Source organism: Salvelinus namaycush, chromosome 32, assembly GCF_016432855.1.
Source record: "Salvelinus namaycush isolate Seneca chromosome 32, SaNama_1.0, whole genome shotgun sequence".
Taxonomy (NCBI): domain Eukaryota; kingdom Metazoa; phylum Chordata; class Actinopteri; order Salmoniformes; family Salmonidae; genus Salvelinus; species Salvelinus namaycush.
In genome coordinates, this window is record NC_052338.1 from 19,420,593 (window position 1) to 19,443,663 (window position 23,071).

General features: G+C 42.9%; 1 protein-coding gene across 1 annotated transcript in view; it reads left to right on the forward strand.

Moving 5' to 3' along the window:
* Positions 1-5,135: 5,135 nt before the first annotated feature.
* LOC120026857 (triple functional domain protein-like) overlaps positions 5,136-23,071 on the forward strand; it is a 116,455-nt gene continuing 98,519 nt past the window's right edge. The window contains exons 1-2 of the mRNA XM_038971573.1: positions 5,136-5,482; positions 15,698-15,748. Coding sequence (XP_038827501.1) covers positions 5,413-5,482; positions 15,698-15,748 — 121 coding nt within the window. The 5' untranslated portion in view covers positions 5,136-5,412. The remainder of the gene's footprint in view (positions 5,483-15,697; positions 15,749-23,071) is intronic.

Here is a 23,071-nt window from a genome sequence, read left to right on the forward strand (position 1 = left end):
TGTCCCGTTGGTAGGATATTCGCGATCGTACCTCGTCTAATTTATTGTCCAATGTTTGCACGTTGGAAAGTAAAATTGACGGTAACGGCAGCTTTCCCCCTCGCCGTCTTCAGCTCCTTACGAGGCACCCTGCTCTGTGTCCTCTGTACCTGCGTCTCTTTCTCTTGCCAATGACGGGGATGTTGGCATTGTCAGGTGTTCGAAGTACATCCTGTGTGTCCTGCTTGTTGAAGAAAAAATCTTTGTCTGATCCGAGGTGAGTGATCGCTGTCCTGATATCCAGAAGCTCTTTTTTGCCGTAAGATATGGTGGCAGAAACATTATGTACAAAATAAATTACAAATAACGCAAAAAAACAAACACATAATAGCACAATTGGTTCGGCGCCCGTACAACTGCTGCCATTTCTTCCGGCGCCATTTTACAATGGCTATCTTCTGTTTACCACCCCTACTTTGTCACAACACAAGCGATTGGCTCAAACACATTAAGAAGGAAAGAAATTCCACAAATTAACTTTTAACAAGGCACACCTGTTAATTGAAATGCATTCCAGGTGACTACCTCATGAAGCTGGTTGAGAGAATGCCAAGAGTGTGCAAAGCTGTCATCAAGGCAAATGAAGAATCTCAAATCTCAAATATATTTTGATTTGTTTAACACTTTTTTGGTTACTACATGATTCCATATGTGTTATTTTATAGTTTTGATGTCTTAACTATTATTCTACAATGTAGAAAAGAGTAAAAATAAAGAAAAACCCTTGAAAACCCTTGAAAACCCGTGTTCTCAAACTTTTGACCTGTAGTGTGCATCATAGAAGACTGAAATTTAACAAAATCCTTTGACATAGACACCAGATCTTTTTTGTTAAAAAACATTTAATGTTAATTTATTATGAAATTCTGAAAAATATGTATAATATTCCATCCATGAGGCCACTAGAGGGTGCTTTGGTCATTTGACTGCAGGAAAGGTGTGCTACCTTATATAGTTAACTTGATGCAACACACAACAAACATTTATTTAGCATTAGCTATAAATGGGACACATGAATCAGTTCCCGAAATTGATCTTGCAGGGAGCATTGTTCAACGTAAACCTTCATTCATCCAGGCATTTGAACAATACATTGGGTTAGTGCTGAGCGGGGAACCAAAGCCTGTACACCCTGTATCTTTCCAGGACCAGAGCTGCTAGAGTGCCTTCAGAAAGGATTTATTTTCCCACATTTTGTAGTTTTACAATGTGGGATTAAAATGGATTTAATTGTACATTTTTGTCAACGATCTAAACAAAATACTCTATAATGTCAATGTGGAAAAACAATTCTACCTTTTTTTATTTTTATTAATGAAAATAAAATTCAAAAGGGACTCGCACATCTGAGCAATATTATTTGCAGGTGCATGTCAACAATTGAACAAGCTGTAGGAAAAAGGAAACTGCACACTGCTCTTGATAGTATCACCGATATTTAATAAGCTTACGTATCGGCCACACGGCCTTCGTCAGAGCATTTGTGATTTTTTGAAAGTTGCACCCTTATGTAGACCCGGCCCCACCCACATCCGTTCTACACATCGAAGGGGGTTGGAGGCAAAGGAAAAACAAATAAGTGCTACCAAATATAACAATATGTATTTCATAAATATTACAAAAGTGTATAAATAAGGCGCATTGAACACGTCTGTAAAATCTCAATGAGGACATAGCACGTTTTCATTAGTCATTGGGTACATCGTACGAAAAACGTCAGAATAATCTACAAGAGACACATATTTCATGTTCAAATTCACAACATAACATACATAGGCATTTCATCATTAAGTCCTTTAGGAAATAATGTCTGGAGGGTGAAAATCCAAAAACATTCTCTTTTACTCAGTATTATTAATATCTCCTCCCCTGTCTGATATCTTCACTTTCTCTATGCCACAAAATCTAAAGGTGGAAATGTCATGCTTCAAGTCATTGAAATGTACAGCGACTGGATAATCCCTGTCGTTTCTCCTGATTGAACTTTTATGTTTGAGAGAGCGGGTGGTTTTATCGACATAACAGAGCCCACGTGGACATTTAATAATGTAAATAACATGGGTGGTGGAACACGTAATAATGTCATTTATTTGGAGCCGTTTTCCTGTGTGTGGGTGGCAGAAATATTCACACTTCATCATATTGTTGCACTGTGCGCATCCTCTGCATTTATAGCTACCATTTGGAAGAGGGCGTAAAAGAGCTTGGCTAATTTTCTTTTGTGGCTGGCAGTTGGCATGAACCAATTTATCGCGTAAATTGCGACCTCTCCTATACACAATGCGTGGTGGATATTTATATTCAGCCGGCAAAGCTGGGTCCGATGATAAAATATGCCAGTGTTTCTTGACCACACCTCCCACTTTTCGCGAATTCAAAGTATATGTAGTTGTGAACATTATGGAGTGTTCTTTAGCGGGTCTTTTTTGTAGCAGTTCATCTCGTGTTTTTTCCAATGCCAAATTATGAGCTTCATCCACACATTGAATTATGAGCTTCATCCACACATTGTGACGAATAGCCTCTTCTTAGAAACCTCATGCGCATCTCCGCTGCTTTTAGCAGTCTAAAAAATTGGCTTCTTGGAAGTCCTCTTTTTAATGGCTCAGGATGGAAGCTGTCCCCCTGTAATAGAGTATTCCTGTCCGTTTGTTTTCTATGCAGAGTTGTAAACAGGGTTCCATTTGATTTCTCAATCCACATATCGAGATAATGAACACGTTGAGTGTCACGTTCAATAGTGAATTTGAGATTAGGGTCAATGTCATTGAGTAGTGCCATAAAATCTGACAGTTGTTCTTCAGTTCCTTCCCATATACAAAAAATGTCGTCAATATATCGATACCACTTCAGGACTTTATTCAAAAATGGATTCTCGTTTTCATTATTAACAAAACGTTCTTCAAAAAGACCCATATAGAGGTTAACATAGCTCGGAGCAAATGTAGAGCCCATCGATGTTCCATTCGTTTGGAGGTAGTATTCATCATCAAACCTGAAATAGTTATACTGAAAACATATTCAGCCAACTCTAGAATGAAGTTTGTTGGTGGATATTCATTAGTATCTCTGTCTCCCAAATAGTGTGCTAGTTAATGAAAATAAAACACTAATATATCTTGATTAATTAAGTATTCAGCCTCAAAGTCAATACATGTTAAAATCACCTTTGGCAGCGATTATGGCTCTTTCTGGGTACATCTAAGAGCTTTACACACACGGATTATACAATATTTGCACATTATTATTTTTTAAATTCTTCCTACTCTGTCAAGTTAGTTGTTGATCATTGCAAGACAGCCATTTTCATGTCTTGTCATAGATTTAAGTGAAAACTGTATCTAGGCCACTCAGGAACATTCAACGTTGTCTTGGTAAGCAACTCCAGTGTATATTTGGCCTTGTGTTTGAGGTTATTGCCCTGCTGAAATGTGAATTTGTCTCCCAGTGTCTGTTGGAAAGCAGACTGAACCAGGTTTTCCTCTAGGGTTTTGCCTTTGCTTAGCTCTATTCAGTTTCTCTATATCATTAAAAAAACTCCCCAGACCTTGCCGATGACAAGCATACCCATAACATGATGCAGCCAACACCATGCATGAAAACATGAAGAGTGGTAGTGATGTGTTGTGTTGGATTTGCCCCAAACATAACACTTTGTATTCAGGAAATAAAGTGAATTTCTTTGCCACATTTTTTGCAGTTTTACTTAATGCAAACAGGATACATGTTTTGAAATATTTGTATTCTGTACAGGCTTCCTTCTTTTCACTCTGTCACTTAGGTTAACTACAATGCTGTTGATCCATCCTCAGTTATCTCCTATCACAGCCATTCAACTCTGTAACTGTTTCAAAATTACCATTGGCGAAATGGTGATTTCACCATGGTGAAATCACTGAACTGTTTCTTTCCTCTCCGGCAACTGAGTTAGGAAGGACGCCTTTATCTTTGTAGTGACTGGGTGTATTGATACACCATCCAAAGTGTAATTAATAACTTCACCATGCTCAAAGGGATATTCAATGTCTGCTTCTTTTCCCCCCCATCTACAAGTAGGTGCCCTTCTTTAAGGGCCATTGGAAAACCTCCCTGGTCGGTGTTTTAAATTCACTGCTCGACTGAGGGACCTTACAGATAATTGTATGTGTGGGGTACAGAGAGGAGGTAGTCATTCAAAAATCATGTTAAACACTATTATTACACACAGAGTGAGTCCAGGCAACTTATTATGTATAAGCAAAATTATACACCTGAACTTAACAATTCGATTGAATACTTATTGATTCAAGACATTTCAGTGTTTCATTTATAATTAATTTGTAAAAATATATATATAAACATAATTCCACTTTGACATTATGGGGTATTGTGTGTAGGCCAGTGACAAAAAAACTACATTTAATACATTTTAAATTCATACTGTAACACAACAAAATGTGGAAAATGTCAAGGGGTGTGAATACTTTCTGAAGGCACTGTATATAGGATGAGCCATGACTATAATGCAGTATGAAGTGGGTAAAACAGTATGTAAACATTATTAAAGTAACTAGTGTTCAAAGACCATGTTCATAGGGAAGCAGTCTCTAAGGTGAAGGGTTACCGGTACGTAACAGTGACTAAGGTACTGGGCGGGGCCGGCTAGTGGTTACTGTTTAACAGTCTGATGGCCTGGAGATAGAATCTCACCCTAAACGAATCCTGCAGAGAGTAGGCTAGTTAAAGTAGACGTATGATATTCTTGTAGTTGTCTGTATAGGGTCTTCAGTAGGCCTATCAAATGACTATTGGTTAGGCTACACACTGACCAAATCCGAATTAGTTTATTCTGCAACCTAACATTTGTATTTGAGAGAATCAGATCAACAACCAACACATGCATTAATTCGTGTCCTAACATGATATCGAAAACACTGTGTATATGCAATATTCATGTTTACCTTGTAGGCCAATCTGCACAGTGCACACTGATTTAAAAAGGCACAAATCGCTGTCATACTCATTAATGATTCACAGACACTGCAGTTGTCGCGGGTCAACCCGATCGCCCGTCCTCTGTCTGCACGTTTCCGAAGGCTCTCGGAGATTCACCGAACATAGACCCATCCCTTCCCGAATCCCGTGCCCCTCTGCCCCCCTCCTCCACTCCACAACTACTCTCCTTTCGACTCCGAGGAGGAACTCGGCGGCCGCCCAGCTGTGCATTTGTAGCTATTACCCAAGATGGAGGTTTGCTGATGGCAGTAGCATCTAGGAGCGATCCTGCCCGTCCCTGTGTCTTGGCCGACGCTTTCCGAAAGCGAACAGATTTTTATCTTGATAACGTTGGCAGGAATTACTCCACCGCATTGGGAATTTAGTTGGGCCACCATCATGAGCTCTGGGGAAGGAGCGGAGGAGAAGTCAAAGGACGCGGCCGATATAGCGGCGTTCTTTAAATCTGGTAAGCCCGAAAACGAACACGCCTGGGAGAGCAAAAGAGCCGCCCTTTCAAGTCGATATGGAGGGACATTGTTCCCGATTGAGCACTGTATTTTCGGGATCGGTGGGGGGAGGATTTCAACTAAACATTCTCCCAGGTGTTGCTGCTCATTTGTAGAAGCAACAATGGATCACAGCAACAGTGGCTGTTATGCAGAATTAATGGTGTGAGAGATGTCGTGCATTTGTTACGCACTCATTATAATGTAACTAACCATGTCATCCAGGTAGGAGACCTCGCGACTCCGGTAGCAGCCCCACTCCCCACAGTCGACAGACACATGCCAACTCACGTTTGATTATCTTTATAACCGACTGCACGCCGACTTTAGCTAACTAACCATCGTGCTTACGTTTGACGTATGCAAAGAAAACACATTAAATACATAGCTAAGATATTTACTACAATTTACCTTTATAAAAATAGCTAAATCACAACGACAGGTGCGCGAGCGATCAAGCTAGCTAGCCAGCTAATTAGATAGCCAATGGACTGGGACATCAAACAGCTCACTATCGGATTGCTAGCTAATGTTAGATAGATTTCATGGAAACAACTCAACGCTAGAGTTGATTGTTAAGTAAAACATGTAACGTACTAATCGTTTCCGTGCTGTTAAAATAGGACACAATCCGAGCGTGCTAGCTATGTAAACAATACCGTGGCGTGGCATGCATTCTTGCTCTCTGGACTGTGGTAAGGGCAGCTAGCTAGATGGCTAGCTGTAAGGTTCCCCTATGGCTCTAAGGCATATGATGCATGCACTTGATTGTGATTTACTTTACGATGCATAAATCAGTTCAGATAAGACTATTTTCTAAATTAGTAACGTTAGTGACTGCACAATGTGTGAATGCAAAAGATGATCATAGCAATTGTCTCGGCTAACGTTAGTCATGCTAGCTAGCAAGCTGAGCGATGTGCAATCATAATTTCTGGGCCTATCCTGATTCAGTAGATGTATAACATTTACTATCTCGTTAACTCGTACGTGGATATGGAGGCTCCAGGTCTGACATTCTTCCATTTCTATTCCATTATCCCATTTCTTAATTCGAGACTTCAGTCGATGATTTCTGTGCCTTGAATAATGAGCTAATTTTGACTCAAGGTTATCATCAGATGTAGGTAGCAATGTTTTATTCCTAGTATGATTTTGATACAACCGTCATATGCTGAAAATGTAACTTAGTTATTCTTATCATTATAGCTGGATAGGGTTCAATCTTTTGGTGGGAGGTGCTAAACCCCCATTATCAAATCAATTAATTAGATCAATCAAATGGTGGCAATTGGGTTGATTGGAGGGTGACATTAACCCTGTGTGTGTGTGTGTGTGTGTGTGTGTGTGTTTGACGGCTTCACTGGTCAGTCTAAACCTCATTGAAGGAGAAGATGAGAGGAAGCAACTGTAGACTGTTGAGACGCAGCCTTTGACTCCACTCTGGCTGTATCTATAGATAATAACCCACATGAGAAGTGCTGTATGTACATTATGGCTGCAGTTAGTTCTTCTGTGATGATGGCTCCAGTCATCCTGCTCTGAGGGAAATCTCTTAATCTCTTAAACACTAAAATTCAAATCTGTACCTCGAAGCCAGTTCCATTGCTTTTATCATTCTTACCTTCTAATGGGGGACTTATTTATACATGAGAAAACCAGGAGTAGTCCGGACCTCATAGGGTAAGATTGGATTGCCCTCGTAATAGACAGTCCCAGTCTACAACCACACCCCATTTTAACCACTAGACTAACCCTTAACCAATATCCAAACATTTACCCAAACCCTTTCCCCTATTTTTATCTCAGTTGTAGTAACTTCCTTATTGGTTCAAATGTTCATTTTGGGATCATGTTCCTTTGGCTTTTCCTCTGTCCCATGTGTTTTGGCTCTCTCCAGTAGAAGTTACCTGTAGGCACAGATCTAAGATCAGCTTACCTTCCCTAAAGCTTTCCCCAACTTTTAGAGGATAAAACTCTAAACTGACCTTATATCAGTCTCTAGTTTCATCCTTTGTAGCTGGATTGTTCTGGGTTATTATTATGGGGTGTCATTGCAGGGTTTTGACACCCTTGCGAGAGTGCTTGGTAACCAGCAGAGCTGTGCCCTGTTATCACTGCAGGCAACAAAGCTCTGATTGACAGCTGAGCTCAGGTTGAGTCGTGCGTCTGTGTTTGTTTGTGTGTGTGCGTCTCTGTAGGTCTGTTGGTGTTTGTGTGTGAGTGTGCATGCATGCACATTGGAGCTGGAGTAGACTCAAGCCATCTCACTCTACAGTCCTCTCTGCCATCATCTCTGTAATCAAAAAGCTCTGTCTCACTGCAGAATTAGGCATTCTTCAAACATCACATTTCAATTTCAGAATGTTTTTGTTGCTTCTTCGGCTCTATCGTTCCCTTTCTCCAAACATCAAATTGAAGTTAAGGGTTAAGTTTAGATACGCATTCTGAATAAGGTTTTGGGATGATCATAAAATAAAAAATATGCTAATCTAGAGTCATGGGATTACGCCCATCTGGCACCCCAGTCCACCCCATCTGGCACCCCAGTCCACCTCAGTCCACACCATTGCAAAACCCAAGGCTACTTGATGGTAATGGAACTCACTATTGCCCCCCAGTGGCCAGTTTTGAAGGCTATTCCCAACGTCCTAAGGACATGGATAGATAGACCAGGTCCCCAGTGTCTGGTCTGGAGCGTGAAGTCACAAGCTCTGCTGGTCGGCTACTGCGTCGCAACCTAGCGGTGCCAAAAGCTCTGGTCTGCCCTAGAAAGCCTATGTAAATTGCGATCGCCAGAAACGGTCTCCCCCAAAAATGTTGACGTCCATTTTGGACTCTAAAATTAGTTTCTTAGGATCCTGTTCGATCCCCATGGTGAATTATTTTAAAGTTCGCTACAAATCGAGATATAGAATTAAATAGTGATCCATTCTTACAACTACATTTGTCGTCACACAGGACCACGTGCTGACACAGACCAATCATGGGCCGGCAGGCTACGAGGAGGCTCGCACCCTCATGCATGCTCTTTGTGCGTGTCTCTCAGGCAGGATTAAAACGACGACATCGAACATGATCCGTTGCGAGTTACGGCCACTTTCACCATGATCCACAGGTGCATTCAGCAGCATCCAGCCATATGAAGCGCTTCAAATACTTCCTGCTTCATGTACCATCTGAAGTTCTTCCATAAGAATACGTGGATGATATCCGCACTATCACTATCTACTGGTTTTAATGTCTATGGGATCGACGTCCAATTTTGAGGTCAATTTTGAACGATCTCTCTTCTGTAATACGCAGTGATACTAGCATCAACACTACGGGACCAATATCTCTAGCGACGTGGAACAAGGAATTGTGTACTATCTGAGTTAATAATAATAGGCATAGACTCAAGCTTTCTCCCTCCAAGATCAACGTTGCTGTATACTATAGGCTAGACTATAGTTGTTAGTTTGAGGGTTTATACTCCATCACTTTCCCCTGTATAACACCTAGCCATGTTAGAACACGTACAGGTTTAGCACCTACCTGCCTAGCCATATTTGTCTCCTTCTAGGTTTGTCTCGCTAATTTCTGTCTGAATCCCCCCTCCCTTACTTTTACTCTCTCATTCTGTCTCTCTTGTTGTCTTACTCTTGTTCTGTCGCTCATTTCTGTCTGAATCCCCCCTCCCTTACTTTTACTCTCTCATTCTGTCTCTCTTGTTGTCTTACTCTTGTTCTGTCGCTCATTTCTGTCTGAATCCCCCCTCCCTTACTTTTACTCTCTCTCATTCTGTCTCTTTTATCACCCCTCGCTTCCTTTTCCTTGTTACAGACATTGTGAGGATCCAGACTTCTGTGTAAAAAAACTCAACCGTTCCAGACTTTTGTTCGTGATCGTTGTACAAGAATGTGTGAAGGAAAATAGTTATTGTTGATCTGTGAATAAATGAGCTCAGCACACTCACTTACCTTTAAACACTGAGCTATATGAGCAAAGCTGCAACCAGGACTATGAGATGTCTCATAACTACATAACTAGGCCTATCTATGGCTATACCTATAACTTGATTTTAACATGGCAGGGCGACTATAATATGATTAACAACAGTTGTATAATTCACCAATTACCGTATTTAGCCCATAACACGTTATATGGTCATGACATGATTATAACTTAACTATCCTTTGTCTTACTCTCTCTCTCTGCCTTTCTCTCTCTTTCTCTCCCTCTTTTCTGTCTTTCTTTCCCTTTTCTCTCGCTTTCTGTCTCTCCCATCTCGCTCTTTCCAGCGTGAGAGACTGAGCTAGAGCTCACATTCTCCCCAAGCCCACACCAATTAACAATCACGCCAGAGAAGTTAGTGAACGAGAAAGAAAGAGTGAAAGTGGGACGACCTCCTTTTGAACACATGGAGGGGTGAGAGAAAGAAGGTCTGTGTGTGTGTGATACCAGTATGTGTGTGCGATGCTAGTTTAGCACAGTGGTTCCCGACAAGGGGTACTAGGACCCCTCGGGGTACTTGGCCTATCCACAGGGGGTACTTGAGACGACCAATGAGACCATAGGCCTACTGGTACAATGCACATGAGGGGGTACTTCAGGGGTACTCCAGGCAGAGCAACATTCAGTTGGTGGTACAATATGAATGATGCTACACAAAAATCTAATGGAATGTATTGGTTGCTTGATTGATAGATTGATGAACAGAGGACTTGAAATACAATGACTCCTGCCTGCATGTTAATATCCTGAGAGGATCCAGACCTGCTTCTGTAGATCATATTGTCTCTGCTTAATCAGGACTGTACACTCCCAGTATACATACAGGACTGTACACTCCCAGTATACATACAGGACTATACACTCCCAGTATACATACAGGACTGTACACTCCCAGTATACATACAGGACTGTACACTCCCAGTATACATACAGGACTGTACACTCCCAGTATACATACAGGACTGTACACTCCCAGTATACATACAGGACTGTACACTCCCAGTATACATACAGGACTGTACACTCCCAGTATACATACAGGACTGTACACTCCCAGTATACATACAGGACTGTACACTCCCAGTATACATACAGGACTGTACACTCCCAGTACACATACAGGACTGTACACTCCCAGTACACATACAGGACTGTACACTCCCAGTACACATACAGGACTGTACACTCCCAGTACACATACAGGACTGTACACTCCCAGTACACATACAGGACTGTACACTCTCACACCTTATGGTGACACAATTGTGGGTGTTAATGTCTGTAAGCGAGGTCCGTAACACAAAAATAGAATGAATAGAACGGGCTTGGAACCTCTAATCCTGGCAATTTGTATTGTGAATTTATGGGTACACTCACAATGGCTGCCTGGTATTGTGATGCTATCATTTCTTTTTTTTTTTTTCCTTTTCTCCCCAATTTTCGTGGTATCCAATCGCTAGTAATTACTATCTTGTCTCATCGCTACAACTCCCGTACGGGCTCGGGAGAGACGAAGGTCGAAAACCATGCGTCCTCCGAAGCACAACCCAACCAAGCCGCACTGCTTCTTTAACACAGCGCGCCTCCAACCCGGAAGCCAGCCGCACCAATGTGTCGGAGGAAACACCGTGCACCTGGCCCCCTTGGTTAGCGCGCACTGCGCCCGGCCCGCCACAGGAGTCGCTGGAGCGCGATGAGACAAGGATATCCCTACCGGCCAAACCCTCCCTAACCCGGACGACGCTAGCCCAATTGTGCGTCGCCCCACGGACCTCCCGGTCGCGGCCGGCTGCGACAGAGCCTGGGCGCGAACCCAGAGACTCTGGTGGCGCAGTTAGCACTGCGATGCAGTGCCCTAGACCACTGCGCCACCCGGGAGGCCTGATGCTATCATTTCCATGGTAAAGTAGCATCTTCATTCAAATGATGTTGGCTGATGCAATGGAATGTATTGTTTGTAATGTCAGTTGAGTTGATGGAAAAAACTCACAGCACCGATTGATGGGTACACTTCCTGCTTTGCTCCTATGGGTACACTCGCTATGGATAAACCTGCCAGTCCACCCGTTATGCCATCATTGACTTGAATTGGGACGCCGGTTCTATTCATTCTATTTCTATGGTCCGTATAGCTGCAGAGGGTCACGCGGTAACGTGCAGTGCAGGTATGGGACAGACATCAGCGATACCAGGGGAAAAGACTAGCGCCACACACACACACAGTCCTTGTTCTGTGGAAGTGCATGTGTGTCCTCTTTGATATCAGCGCTGTGATAAAAACAGGAAACATCTTTATTACTTTGATTTTCTCTCTCTCTGCCTCAGAGGGTAGAGCTGACAACCAATATCATACATCCCTCTTCTGTGTGTGTTTGTGCATGGAAGCCAGCATTCATTTGATTTACGTGTGTGTGTGTGTTAAATATAACCGTGGGGCAACTAAAGGCTGTAATCCCAGGGAATGGTTGGATTAGAGGACAGGTCAGTGTCTAATCTAATGAATTGACTCTCACTTAAATGCACTTAACACGGTTAGAGCACACACACACACACGTAAATCACTCTAATGCTGTTAGTCAGGACATGAAAGCACAACACAGGGGTACACACACTAGTGCCCTCTCTCCAGTCATGTCTCTTTACCCTCCCTCTCTTCTCCAGTCGTATCTCTTTACCATCCCTCTCTTACCCTCTCTATTTCTCTCTTCTGTCTGTGTAGGCTACCTGAAGACTAGGGGACTGAATATAGGTCACCACAACCTTACCAGGCAGAATAAGAGCATAACAGAAGTGTGTGTGTGAGTGAAGAGGAGCAGTGACTGTGGAGTGAACTCCCCTGAGCTAACACATGATGTCTCAGTGTCAGATCGTTTTACCCCTAACCTCTCCACACACACACACACACGGTGTGTGCTGGCCACTGCACTGTCTGAACTCAGGCGTCATCTCTTAATCCTGTGACCCTCTGTATTCTGATTTCTATTTATGCTGGATTAAATTAATTTCATCCCACTAATTAAAAAACAACTATCTGATAACAGCTAATGTACTGTTCCATAAACTAAGTTTTACCTTGAGTTTTCTCTTGCTTCACCAAACATTGTATTTGTCAGACTGCTAATAAAGGTTGGTTAAAATGTGAATAATTGAACAGGGAATGACTCCAGATTGATTGGTTGGTTGCATGGAGACAGCACTATCTCTGTTGCTGCTCCTGTTTGAAAGTGACACCAGAACAAGAGAGAGGTAAAGTAGGACAAGTCCTCATGGACCATTTCTCTCTCTCTGTCTCTGGGTCGCTGGTGGGCTGTAAAATGCTGTCTTGCGCACTCTCTTTCTCTCTGTTCTTTCTCCCTCTCTATTGCTTGGGTGATTGATAGCGGTGGTATGCTGAAATGAGAGGGCTTTAGGGTGTGACTGGTGTATGCAAGTGAGTCGCAGTGATGAGTAGCCTTGCAGAGAAGTCAAAGGGGAAACGGAGGCCTATAAAATGTGTGTGTGTTTGTCCATCCATAATGTGCTGTCTATAGCCACAGTAAAGCGAATGAGAGAGTGTGATTATCGGAGAGAAGCTGTGTGTATCAGATGGATGGTGACACCATCCTGAATCATACCCACTGTTTAGAAGGTCAGAGAGAGAGTTCTAGAAGGTTTTACAGGGGATTGGGCTACTCTTCTGACTTTGCTCTTAGTTCTACTTTGTCATTTCCTCTGCCTATTTCTGTGTTTGGCTGTCAGTAAATGGATGACGTAGCAGGTGGTTGGCCCTGCGCTGTTCACTTGGTGTGTGTGTGTGACAGAGGGGGGTGGATCTCATTAGATTAGCCCACTTCTGATCCTGACAAACCTCTTGGTTTCTCTCTTTGGGATCTGAGCCTAACCTCCATACTGGTGTGTGTGTGTGTGTGTGTGTGTGTGTGTGTGAGCGAGCATACATGTGCTCTATCTCAACATGTTTTGTAGATTTTGCTTGCCTCATACTATTAGAACTGTGATGCTATACAGTTAGATAACTGTGACCGTAGAACTACTGCTGCTGGTACTGCAAGTATGTGCTGTGTGTTCATGTTTGGTCTTTTCAATATAACGTCTGTCCCGTTTGGTTCCGAATGGATACACCACTGGTGTCCAAGGTCTGAACCTGTCTTCCTGTCGTAGGGAGAAATTCCATGAGTGGAGAACACTCTAACCTTTATCCCCCTCCTCCATCCATCCCTCTGTTTTCACACCTTCCTCTATTGCTGTTGACTGTGACGTGTGTGTGTGTGTGTAAAACACTGCGATTCACTACCACCCTCATGTATCCCATCACCCAATACCCAGCAGTAAGGACACAGCATCCACAGGAAGTGTGTCAGAGAGAGCATGTGTTAAGATTAGAGGTCGACCGATTAATCGGAATGTCCGATTTAATTAGGGCCGATTTTCAAGTTTTATAACAATCGGAAATCTGTATTTTTTTTATACCTTTATTTAACTAGGCAAGTCAGTTAAGAACACATTCTTATTTTCAATGACGGCCTAGGAACGGTGGGTTAACTGCCTTGTTCAGGGGCAGAATGACAGATTTTCACCTTGTCAGCTCGGGGGATCCAATCTTGCAACCTTACAGTTAAGTAGTCCAACGCAATAACGACCTGCCTCTCTCTCGTTGCACTCCACAAGGAGACTGCCTGTTACGCGAATGCAGTAAGCCAAGGTAAGTTGCTAGCTAGCATTAAACTTATCTTATAAAAAAACAATCAATCATAACCACTAGTTAACTACATGGTTGATGATATTACTAGATATTATCTAGCGTGTCCTGCGTTGTATATAATCTGAATGGGCATACAAGCATACAAATATCTAAGTATCTGACTGAGCGGTGGTAGGCAGAAGCAGGCGCGTAAACATTCATTCAAACAGCACTTTCGTGCGTTTTGCCAGCAACTCTTCGTTGTGCGTCAAGCATTGCGCTGTTTATCACTTCAAGCCTATCAACTCTCGAGATGAGGCTGGTGTAACCGAAATGAAATGGCTAGCTAGTTAGCGCGCGCTAATAGCGTTTCAAACGTCACTCGCTCTGAGCCTTCTAGTAGTTGTTCCCCTTGCTCTGCATGTGTAACGCTGCTTCGATGGTGGCTGTTGTCTTGTGTTGCTGGTTCGAGCCCATTGAGGAGCGAGGAGAGGGACGGAAGCTATACTGTTACACTGGCAATACTAAAGTGCCTATAAGAACATCCAATAGTCAAAGGTTAATGAAATACAAATGGTATAGAGAGAAATAGTCCTATAATTCCTATAATAACTACAACCTAAAACTTCTTACCTGGGAATATTGAAGACTCATGTTAAAAGGAACCACCAGCTTTCATATGTTCTCATGTTCTGAGCAAGGAACTGAAACGTTAGCTTTCTTACATAGCACATATTGCACTTTTACTTTCTTCTCCAACACTTTGTTTTTGCATTATTTAAACCAAATTGAACATGTTTCATTATTTACTTGGGGTTAAATTGATTTTATTGATGTGTTATATTCAGTTAAAATAAGTGTTAATTCAGTATTGTTGTAATTGTCATTATTACAAACAAAAAAAATCGTCTGATTAATCGGTATCGGCTGTTTTGGTCCTCCAATAATCGGTATCGGCGTTGAAAAATCATAATCGGTCGACCTCTAGTTCACACACACACACACACACACACACACACACACACACACACACACACACACACACACACACAGGGAATAATGTGCTAGTGACTCGTCAGAAAAGGTTTGTTGATGTTTACAGCATGTGTATAGTGGTGTATTGGTTAGCTAGTGCATTAGCATGTTAGCTGTCTTCCACAGGACAGGAGGGCTTCTTACTGGTAGTTAATGGATTGATTCATGCCAGGCCAGGTATGCACTCACTTGGGGTCTATTCATTAGTTCAAACTGTTGAAAAATGTTTTGCAGCAGAAAACTGTTTACAATTCAAATTAGTTTATATTGGACAAATACAGGTAGGTTCGTCCCATTTTCTTCCGTTTGGTTCCTAATGAATACACCGCTGGTGTCTCAGGTCTGAACCAGTCCCTGATAGATCTGTCCAGGCCTGGAGTTGATTAGCTTGGTAGAGACGCACAGAACTGACTACCTAATAATAATCTCTCTCTTTGTCTCTTCACTTTTTCTCTCCCTCTTCCAGATGGTTCCCTCCCAAAAGAGCCCAAAGGAGACTTGTCCAGTCAGCTACCAGGTAGGATGACACGCATACACCAGCATTCTGTGTGCTCCTGTGATCTTCTACCCTCCCTTCCCCTTTCTCTCGTTTTGTTTCACTGTTTTGTCTGGGATCTACCATTGATGTCTGTCTGTCATAGCAGCATGTGTTTAGTGTGTGTGTTTTGACTGGGAGTGTTTTGACTGGGAGTGTTTTGACTGGGAGTGTATCTGCTGAAGTGTCCCCCTCCCCCATCTCTCCAGTCTTGTCTAAAACGTATTTGTTTTACTTCCTTGTCTTTAGGCAGGGTTATAGGTCGAGGCTATTGTTCTCAGTCATTCAGCAGTGATGTCACTGGTCTGCCCTATAAAGGGGTTAAAATATGTGATGTCTTCTAAGATCTAAAGCTTGAAACCAGTCCATCTGGTGGCCTGCTCTATCTCTTGCTGGTCACACTGGGGGAGGGAGGGAGGGAGGGAGGGAGGAGAGGGGGATGGAGAGATAGTGTTACGTAACCCTGGTTGTGCCTTTGGTCCCTGACAGACATATGTTCAGTATGAGGGGCTAGGGTGGGCTGTTTCTCTCTCTCTCTCTCTCTCTCTTCTCATCCCTCCAGGTCATTGGGGTAACCCTGGCCTGTGTCTCAGTCTCTTACTCTACCCTGTTATTAGAAGTCTGGTCGAATGGAGAGAATGAGACGGGGAGAGATGGCGAGATTCAACTGGCAACTGACATTCTGGGGAAAACGGGATGGTCAGAGGGAGAGAGAAGGAATAGGGGAGAAAGAGAGGGAGTGAGAAGTAAGCAGGGAAAAGAGAGCCTAGGACGGACCGGTGGAAAGTTTTGAAATCTATTATCAATGCTGGTCACTAGCACAGATGGGCAATTATTATTTGTATTTTTTATATATTTTTGTGTGTGTGTGTGTGTGTGTCAGCTGTACCCACAGTGAGGGCATTGTTAAAGTGCTGCAGCTGTGGCTGATCAGACTGGCCATCAGCCAATAAGATCGCCCCCTCAGTCTCCCGAGCCAATAGGATCACCCCCTCTGTTTCACCGACCAATCAAATCTCCGTGGGGCTGGGAGTTGGGAGAATCGGATGTCAATCAAAGTTACCAAACTAGGCTAATGGGGGGTAGAGTAGCTGGCAACAAGACTGAGAGAGAGAAAGACAGAAAAAGAGAGCGAGAGTGTGAGAGTGCATTGTGTCTAGTAAATAATTACTAACAACAATCTGGTTGATGAACTAGTAGAGAAAACGGTGGAGGGAGGGAGAGATTGAGAATGCTTAAGCCCTGAAAAACTGAAAGCCATAATTGGGAGAGGGAGAGGGGGAGAGAGAGACTCTCTCTCGTGACAATCCTCTCCGTCAGGACGTAGTGACACCTGCATCTATCTCACACACAGAGATTCACATTCCAGACTCTCTCTCAATTCGAAAGACTTTATTGGCTTGGAAAGTGTTGGCACACATTGCCATAGCAAACATATAGACACATGTCAAATCAATGATAACGCAGATGGATAATAGTAAAAATGATAATACTCAATGAGTAATAACATTTAACAGGACAATACAGTAAGAAATAAATTAAGACAATAATGAAATAGTGAGAAAGACAGGTAGACATGTTTCTGCTCTGGCTGGTCGTTCTACTAGCTGTCCCTGCAGTTGTGGCAGGAAGCTACACTTTTTGCAGGGAATATGGCAAAAATGGGTTTTTCTCCCAATAGTTATTGGATTTTCTGTTTTTGTTAAATCATTTTTGTATTTGTTTTAAATTTGGGGGAACATGTTGCTCATAAGTCTATAATTCTGTCAGATAGTCTGCCTCGTGTACTGTCTTACAGTGCTTCCATTTTTTTGTGGTGTCTTCTAGCCACGCAAAGTACTTTGGGGGTGTTGTATTTATTTTTTCTCGCCAACATGGGTGGTGGAAATTATTATTTTTGCAAAAGTATAAAAAATCAAGAACATACCTTTTATTTACATAGAGTATTCAGACCCTTTCCTATGAAACTCGAAATTGAGCTCCGGTGTATCTTGTTTCCGTTGACCATCCTTTTAGATGTTTCTACAACTTGATTCGAGTCCACCTGTGGTAAATTCAATTGATTGGACAGGATTTGGAAAGGCACACACCTGTCTATGTAAGGTCCCACAGGTGACAATGCATGTTAGAGCAATGAGGTCGTAGGAATTGTCCATAGAGCTCTGAGACAGGATTGTGTCGAGGCACAGATCTGGGGAAGGGTACCAAAACATTTCTGCCGCATTCAAGGTCCCCAAGAACACCGTGACCTCCATCATTCTTAAAGGGAAGAAGTTTGGAACCACCAAGACTCTTCCTAGACCTGGCCGCTCGGCCAAACTGAGCAATCGGGGCAGAAGGGCCTTGGTCAGGGAGGTGACGAAGAAACCGATGGTCACAATGACAGAGCTCCAGAGTTCCTTTGTGGAGATGGGAGAACCTTCCAGAAGGACAACCGTCTCTGCCAGACAGAAGTCACTCCTCAGTAAAAGGCACATGACGGCCCACTTGGAGTTGGCCGAAAGGCACCTAAAGGACTCTCATACCATGAGAAACAAGATTCTCTGGTCTGATGAAACCAATATTGAACTCTTTGGCCTGAATTCTTAGCGTCATGTTTGGAGGAAAACTGGCGCCATCCCTACAGTGAAGCATGTTGGTGGCAGCATCATGCTGACTAGTCAGGATTGAGGGAGAGATGAACAGAGCAAAGTACAGAGAGATCCTTGATGAAAACCTTCTCAAGACTTCAGACTGGGGCAAAGGTTCACCTTCCAACAGGACAACAACCCTAAACACAGCCAAGACAACGCAGGAGTGGTTACGGGACAAGTCTCTGAATGTCTTTGAGTGGCCCAGCCAGAGTCCGGATTTGAAGCCGATCGAACATCTCTGAAGAGACCTGAAAATAGCTGTGCTGTGACGCTCCCCATCCAATCTGACAGAGCTTGAGAGGATCCTCGGAGAAGAATGGGAGGAACTCCCCAAATACAGGTGTGCCAAGCTTGTAGCGTCATACCCAAGAAGACTCGAGGCTGTAATCTCTGCCAAAGGTGCTTCAACAAAGTACTAAGTAAAGGGTCTGAATACTTATGTAAATGTCATATTTCAGTTTTGTATTTTTCATGAATTTGCATAAATATTTTACCTGTTTTTGCTTTGTCATTAAGGGGTATTGTGTGTAGATTTGGGGGGGGGATAAATACATTTTAGAAGAAGGCTGTAACGTAACAAAATGTGGAAAAAGTCAAGGGGTCTGAATAATTTCCCTGACATCTGGACCTCTTTTGGAATATAATATTTGTCTTTTTTTAGATTGACTGTCAGTGCCCAGGTGCAACAGAACTGTTGCTGTAGCTCGTCTTTTGTGGGGAACAGAAGCACCAGATCATCTGCAAACAGGAAGCATTTTATTTCTGTGATGTTGAGAGTGAGACCAGGGGCTGTTGATTGCTCAAGTGTTTTAGCCAATTCATTTATATAGGTATTAAATAGACTTTGAGCTCAAGTTGTTCCCATGTTTTACTCCGCACCCTTGGGAAAATAAATCTGTATGTTTATCTCCAATTTTGACTGCTCACTTGTTATTTCTGTACCTTGATTTGATGACGTCAAATATTTTTACACCCACACCATTTTGTAATTAGTTTTAATAAAATGCCTTCATGCAAAATTGAATCTAAAAGCTTTTTGGAAATCTACAAAGCAGGAGATAATATTTATTTTCTTTTACATATTTTTCAATTGGGGTGTGTGTAGGGTATTTATATGGTCTGATGTTTTATAATTAGGTAGTAATCTAATTTGATTTCACTGAGAGAGTGCAGTAATTTGCTGTTCATGATAGCGTAGAACATTTTCCCCAGGTTACTGTTGAAACAAATGCCATGAGTATTGTTTGAATAATTGTCTGTTATCCAAACAGTTCTCATCTATTCCCATATCCTCCCTGCTCTACTCTGGAGAATGGGAACCAGTTTATGGGAATACCAGGAATTCCAACACAGGCCTCAGTTGGAAAAGGCCAGTGATGCAATGTATTTAGGCACGCCCTCTATGCTATCTCAAACTTACCATTACCCAAACCGGCCTGACCAATTCTCTCTCTCTGGCCCCTCATGAGGCCCCTGTAACAGCTGACTTCAGATCAGTTGTCATGAGTTTAATCCGGACCATAACCATTATGAGATTAGCACTTTAACATGCTCTGGATCATCATATCAACATGTTTGAGTGAGAGATGGTATGAAGAGAACTTCTCTGCTCTCCATACCTCCCTCTCCATCTGTCCTAGCACCTGGCATATACTGACTGACTGACACCCACACACGCACACATTTCTCTTCTGTGCATGTTTGTACGTGTTTTATAATGTGTGTGTGTGTGTGTGTTTGTAAATTGCTTTGTGACTGCAAGGAACTAATGCTCACTTCACCTCCTGGAGCCCTCCCTAATCCGCAGCCTTTGATGTGTCTGAGTCCAGTCCTACATAAAGAGAAACCGATGACGTAGGCTTTCACACGCAGCAGAGATTGATTTGGTCTTGCCTTATTTGCCTTGAAATGATACATACTGGCCTTGTTCTGATTTTGACCGTGAACACGACGCCATGGTCATCATTCTCAGGAAGAACAACCTACAGAATTGTCAAGTTCATTAACAAGGACACACACACACTCCGTAACACAGGATTATTTGACCCTTTGTCACTTGCTCATGTATGATTCCGTAGATGCCAGACATAGATTGGCTGTAGCTATGGATCCCTTCAATCTATCGTATGACTTTCTGGCCTGAGTAACTCCTCACCCAAATATCCCACCCATACTCCCTCTATCCTCTCTCTCTCTCTCCTTCACTGCTGGGGGTGGTCATGTTACTGTTGGTCTGTCTGACTGTTTATTTTACTGCTGTGTTGTGGTCATGTTCCAGGATTGAGGAGTTTACCGACATCATCCCCACAGTGACCGTACGTACAGTGGGGCAAAAAAGTATTTAGTCAGCCACCAATTGTGCAAGTTCTCCCACTTAAAAAGATGAGAGAGGCCTGTAATTTTCATCATAGGTACACTTCAACTATGACAGACAAAATGAGAAAAAAAAATCCAGAAAATCACATTGTAGGATTTTTTATGAATTGATTTGCAAATTATGGTGGAAAATAAGTATTTGGTCAATAACAAAAGTTTATATCAATACTTTGTTATATACCCTTTGTTGCCAATGACAGAGGTTAAACGTTTTCTGTAAGTCTTCACAAGGTTTTCATACACTGTTTCTGGTATTTTGGCCCATTCCTCCATGCAGATCTCCTCTAGAGCAGTGATGTTTTGGGGCTGTTGCTGGGCAACACAGACTTTCAACTCCCTCCAAAGATTTTCTATGGGGTTGAGATCTGGAGACCTGCTAGGCCACTCCAGGACCTTGAAATGCTTCTTACGAAGCCACTCCTTCGTTGCCCGGGCGGTGTGTTTGGGATCATTGTCATGCTGAAAGACCCAGCCACGTTTCATCTTCAATGCCCTTGCTGATGGAAGGAGGTTTTCACTCAAAATCTCACGATACATGACCCCATTCATTCTTTCCTTTACACGGATCAGTCGTCCTGGTCCCTTTGCAGAAAAACAGCCCCAAAGCATGATGTTTCCACCCCCATGCTTCACAGTAGGTATGGTGTTCTTTGGATGCAACTCAGCATTCTTTGTCCTCCAAACATGATGAGTTGAAACCAAAATATAACTTTTTGGTAAAAACTCATCTGACCATATGACATTCTCCCAATCTTCTTCTGGATCATCCAAATGCTCTCTAGCAAACTTCAGACAGTCCTGGACATGTACTGGCTTAAGCAGGGGGACACGTCTGGCACTGCAGGATTTGAGTCCCTGGCGGCGTAGTGTGTTACTGATGGTAGGCTTTGTTACTTTGGTCCCTGCTCTCTGCAGGTCATTCACTAGGTCCCCCCGTGTGGTTCTGGGATTTTTGCTCACCGTTCTTGTGATCATTTTGAGCCCACGGGGTGAGATCTTGCGTGGAGCCCCAGATCGAGGGAGATTATCAGTGGTCTTGTATGTCTTCCATTTCCTAATAATTGCTCACACAGTTGATTTCTTCAAACCAAGCTGCTTACCTATTGCAGATTCAGTCTTCCCAGTCTGGTGCAGGTCTACAATTTTGTTTCTGTTGTCCTTTGACAGCTCTTTGGTCTTGGCCATAGTGGAGTTTGGAGTGTGACTGTTTGAGGTTGTGGACAGGCGTCTTTTATACTGATAACAAGTTCAAACAGGTGCCATTAATACAGGTAACGAGTGGAGGACAAAGGAGCCTCTTAAAGAAGAAGTTACAGGTCTGTGAGAGCCAGAAATCTTGCTTGTTTGTAGGTGACCAAATACTTATTTTCCACCAAATCCTACAATGGATTGAATGAAAATTACAGGCCTTTCTCATATTTTTAAGTGGGAGAACTTGCACAATTGGTGGCTGACTAAATACTTTTTTGCCCCACTGTACATACCCAACCAGAAGCCATGGATTACAGGAAACAACCACACTGAGCTAAAGACTAGAACTGCCGCTTTCAAGGAGCGTGACATTAATCCGGATGCTTATTAGAAATCCTGCTACGACCTCCGACTAACCATAAACAGGAAAAGCTTCAATACAGGACTAAGATTGAATTCTACTACGCCGGCTCTGACTCTCGTCGGATGTGGCAGGGCTTGCAAACTATCACGGTTTACAAAGGGCGGGCTGCCCAGTGACGCGAGCCTACCAGAGGAGCTACATGCCTTTTATATGCTTGCTTTGAGGCAAGCAACACTGAACCATGCATGAAACCACCAGCTGTTCCAGATGACTGTGTGATCACTCTCTTCGTAGCCGATGTGAGTAAGACCTTTTTAAACAGGTTAACATTCAAAAGTCAGATTACCAGGACGTATGCGCTGGCCAAGTGTCTTTACTGGCATTTTCAACCTCTCCCTGACCCAGTCTGTAAAACCTACATGTTTCAAGCAGACCACCGTAGTCCCTATGTCCAAGAACGGGAAAGTAGCCCGTCTAAATGACTATCGCTCAGTAGCACTCACGTCTGTAGCCATGAAGTGCTTTGAAAGGCTGGTCATGGCTCACATCAGCACCATCATCTCAGACACTCTGGACCCACCCACTCCAATTCACATAACGCCCAAACAAATCCACAGATGATGCAATCTCTATTGCAATCCACGCCGCCCTTTCCCACATGGACAAGAGGAACATCAATGTGAAAATGCTGTTCATTGACTACAGCTCAGCGTTCAACACCATAGTGCCCTCCAAGCTCAT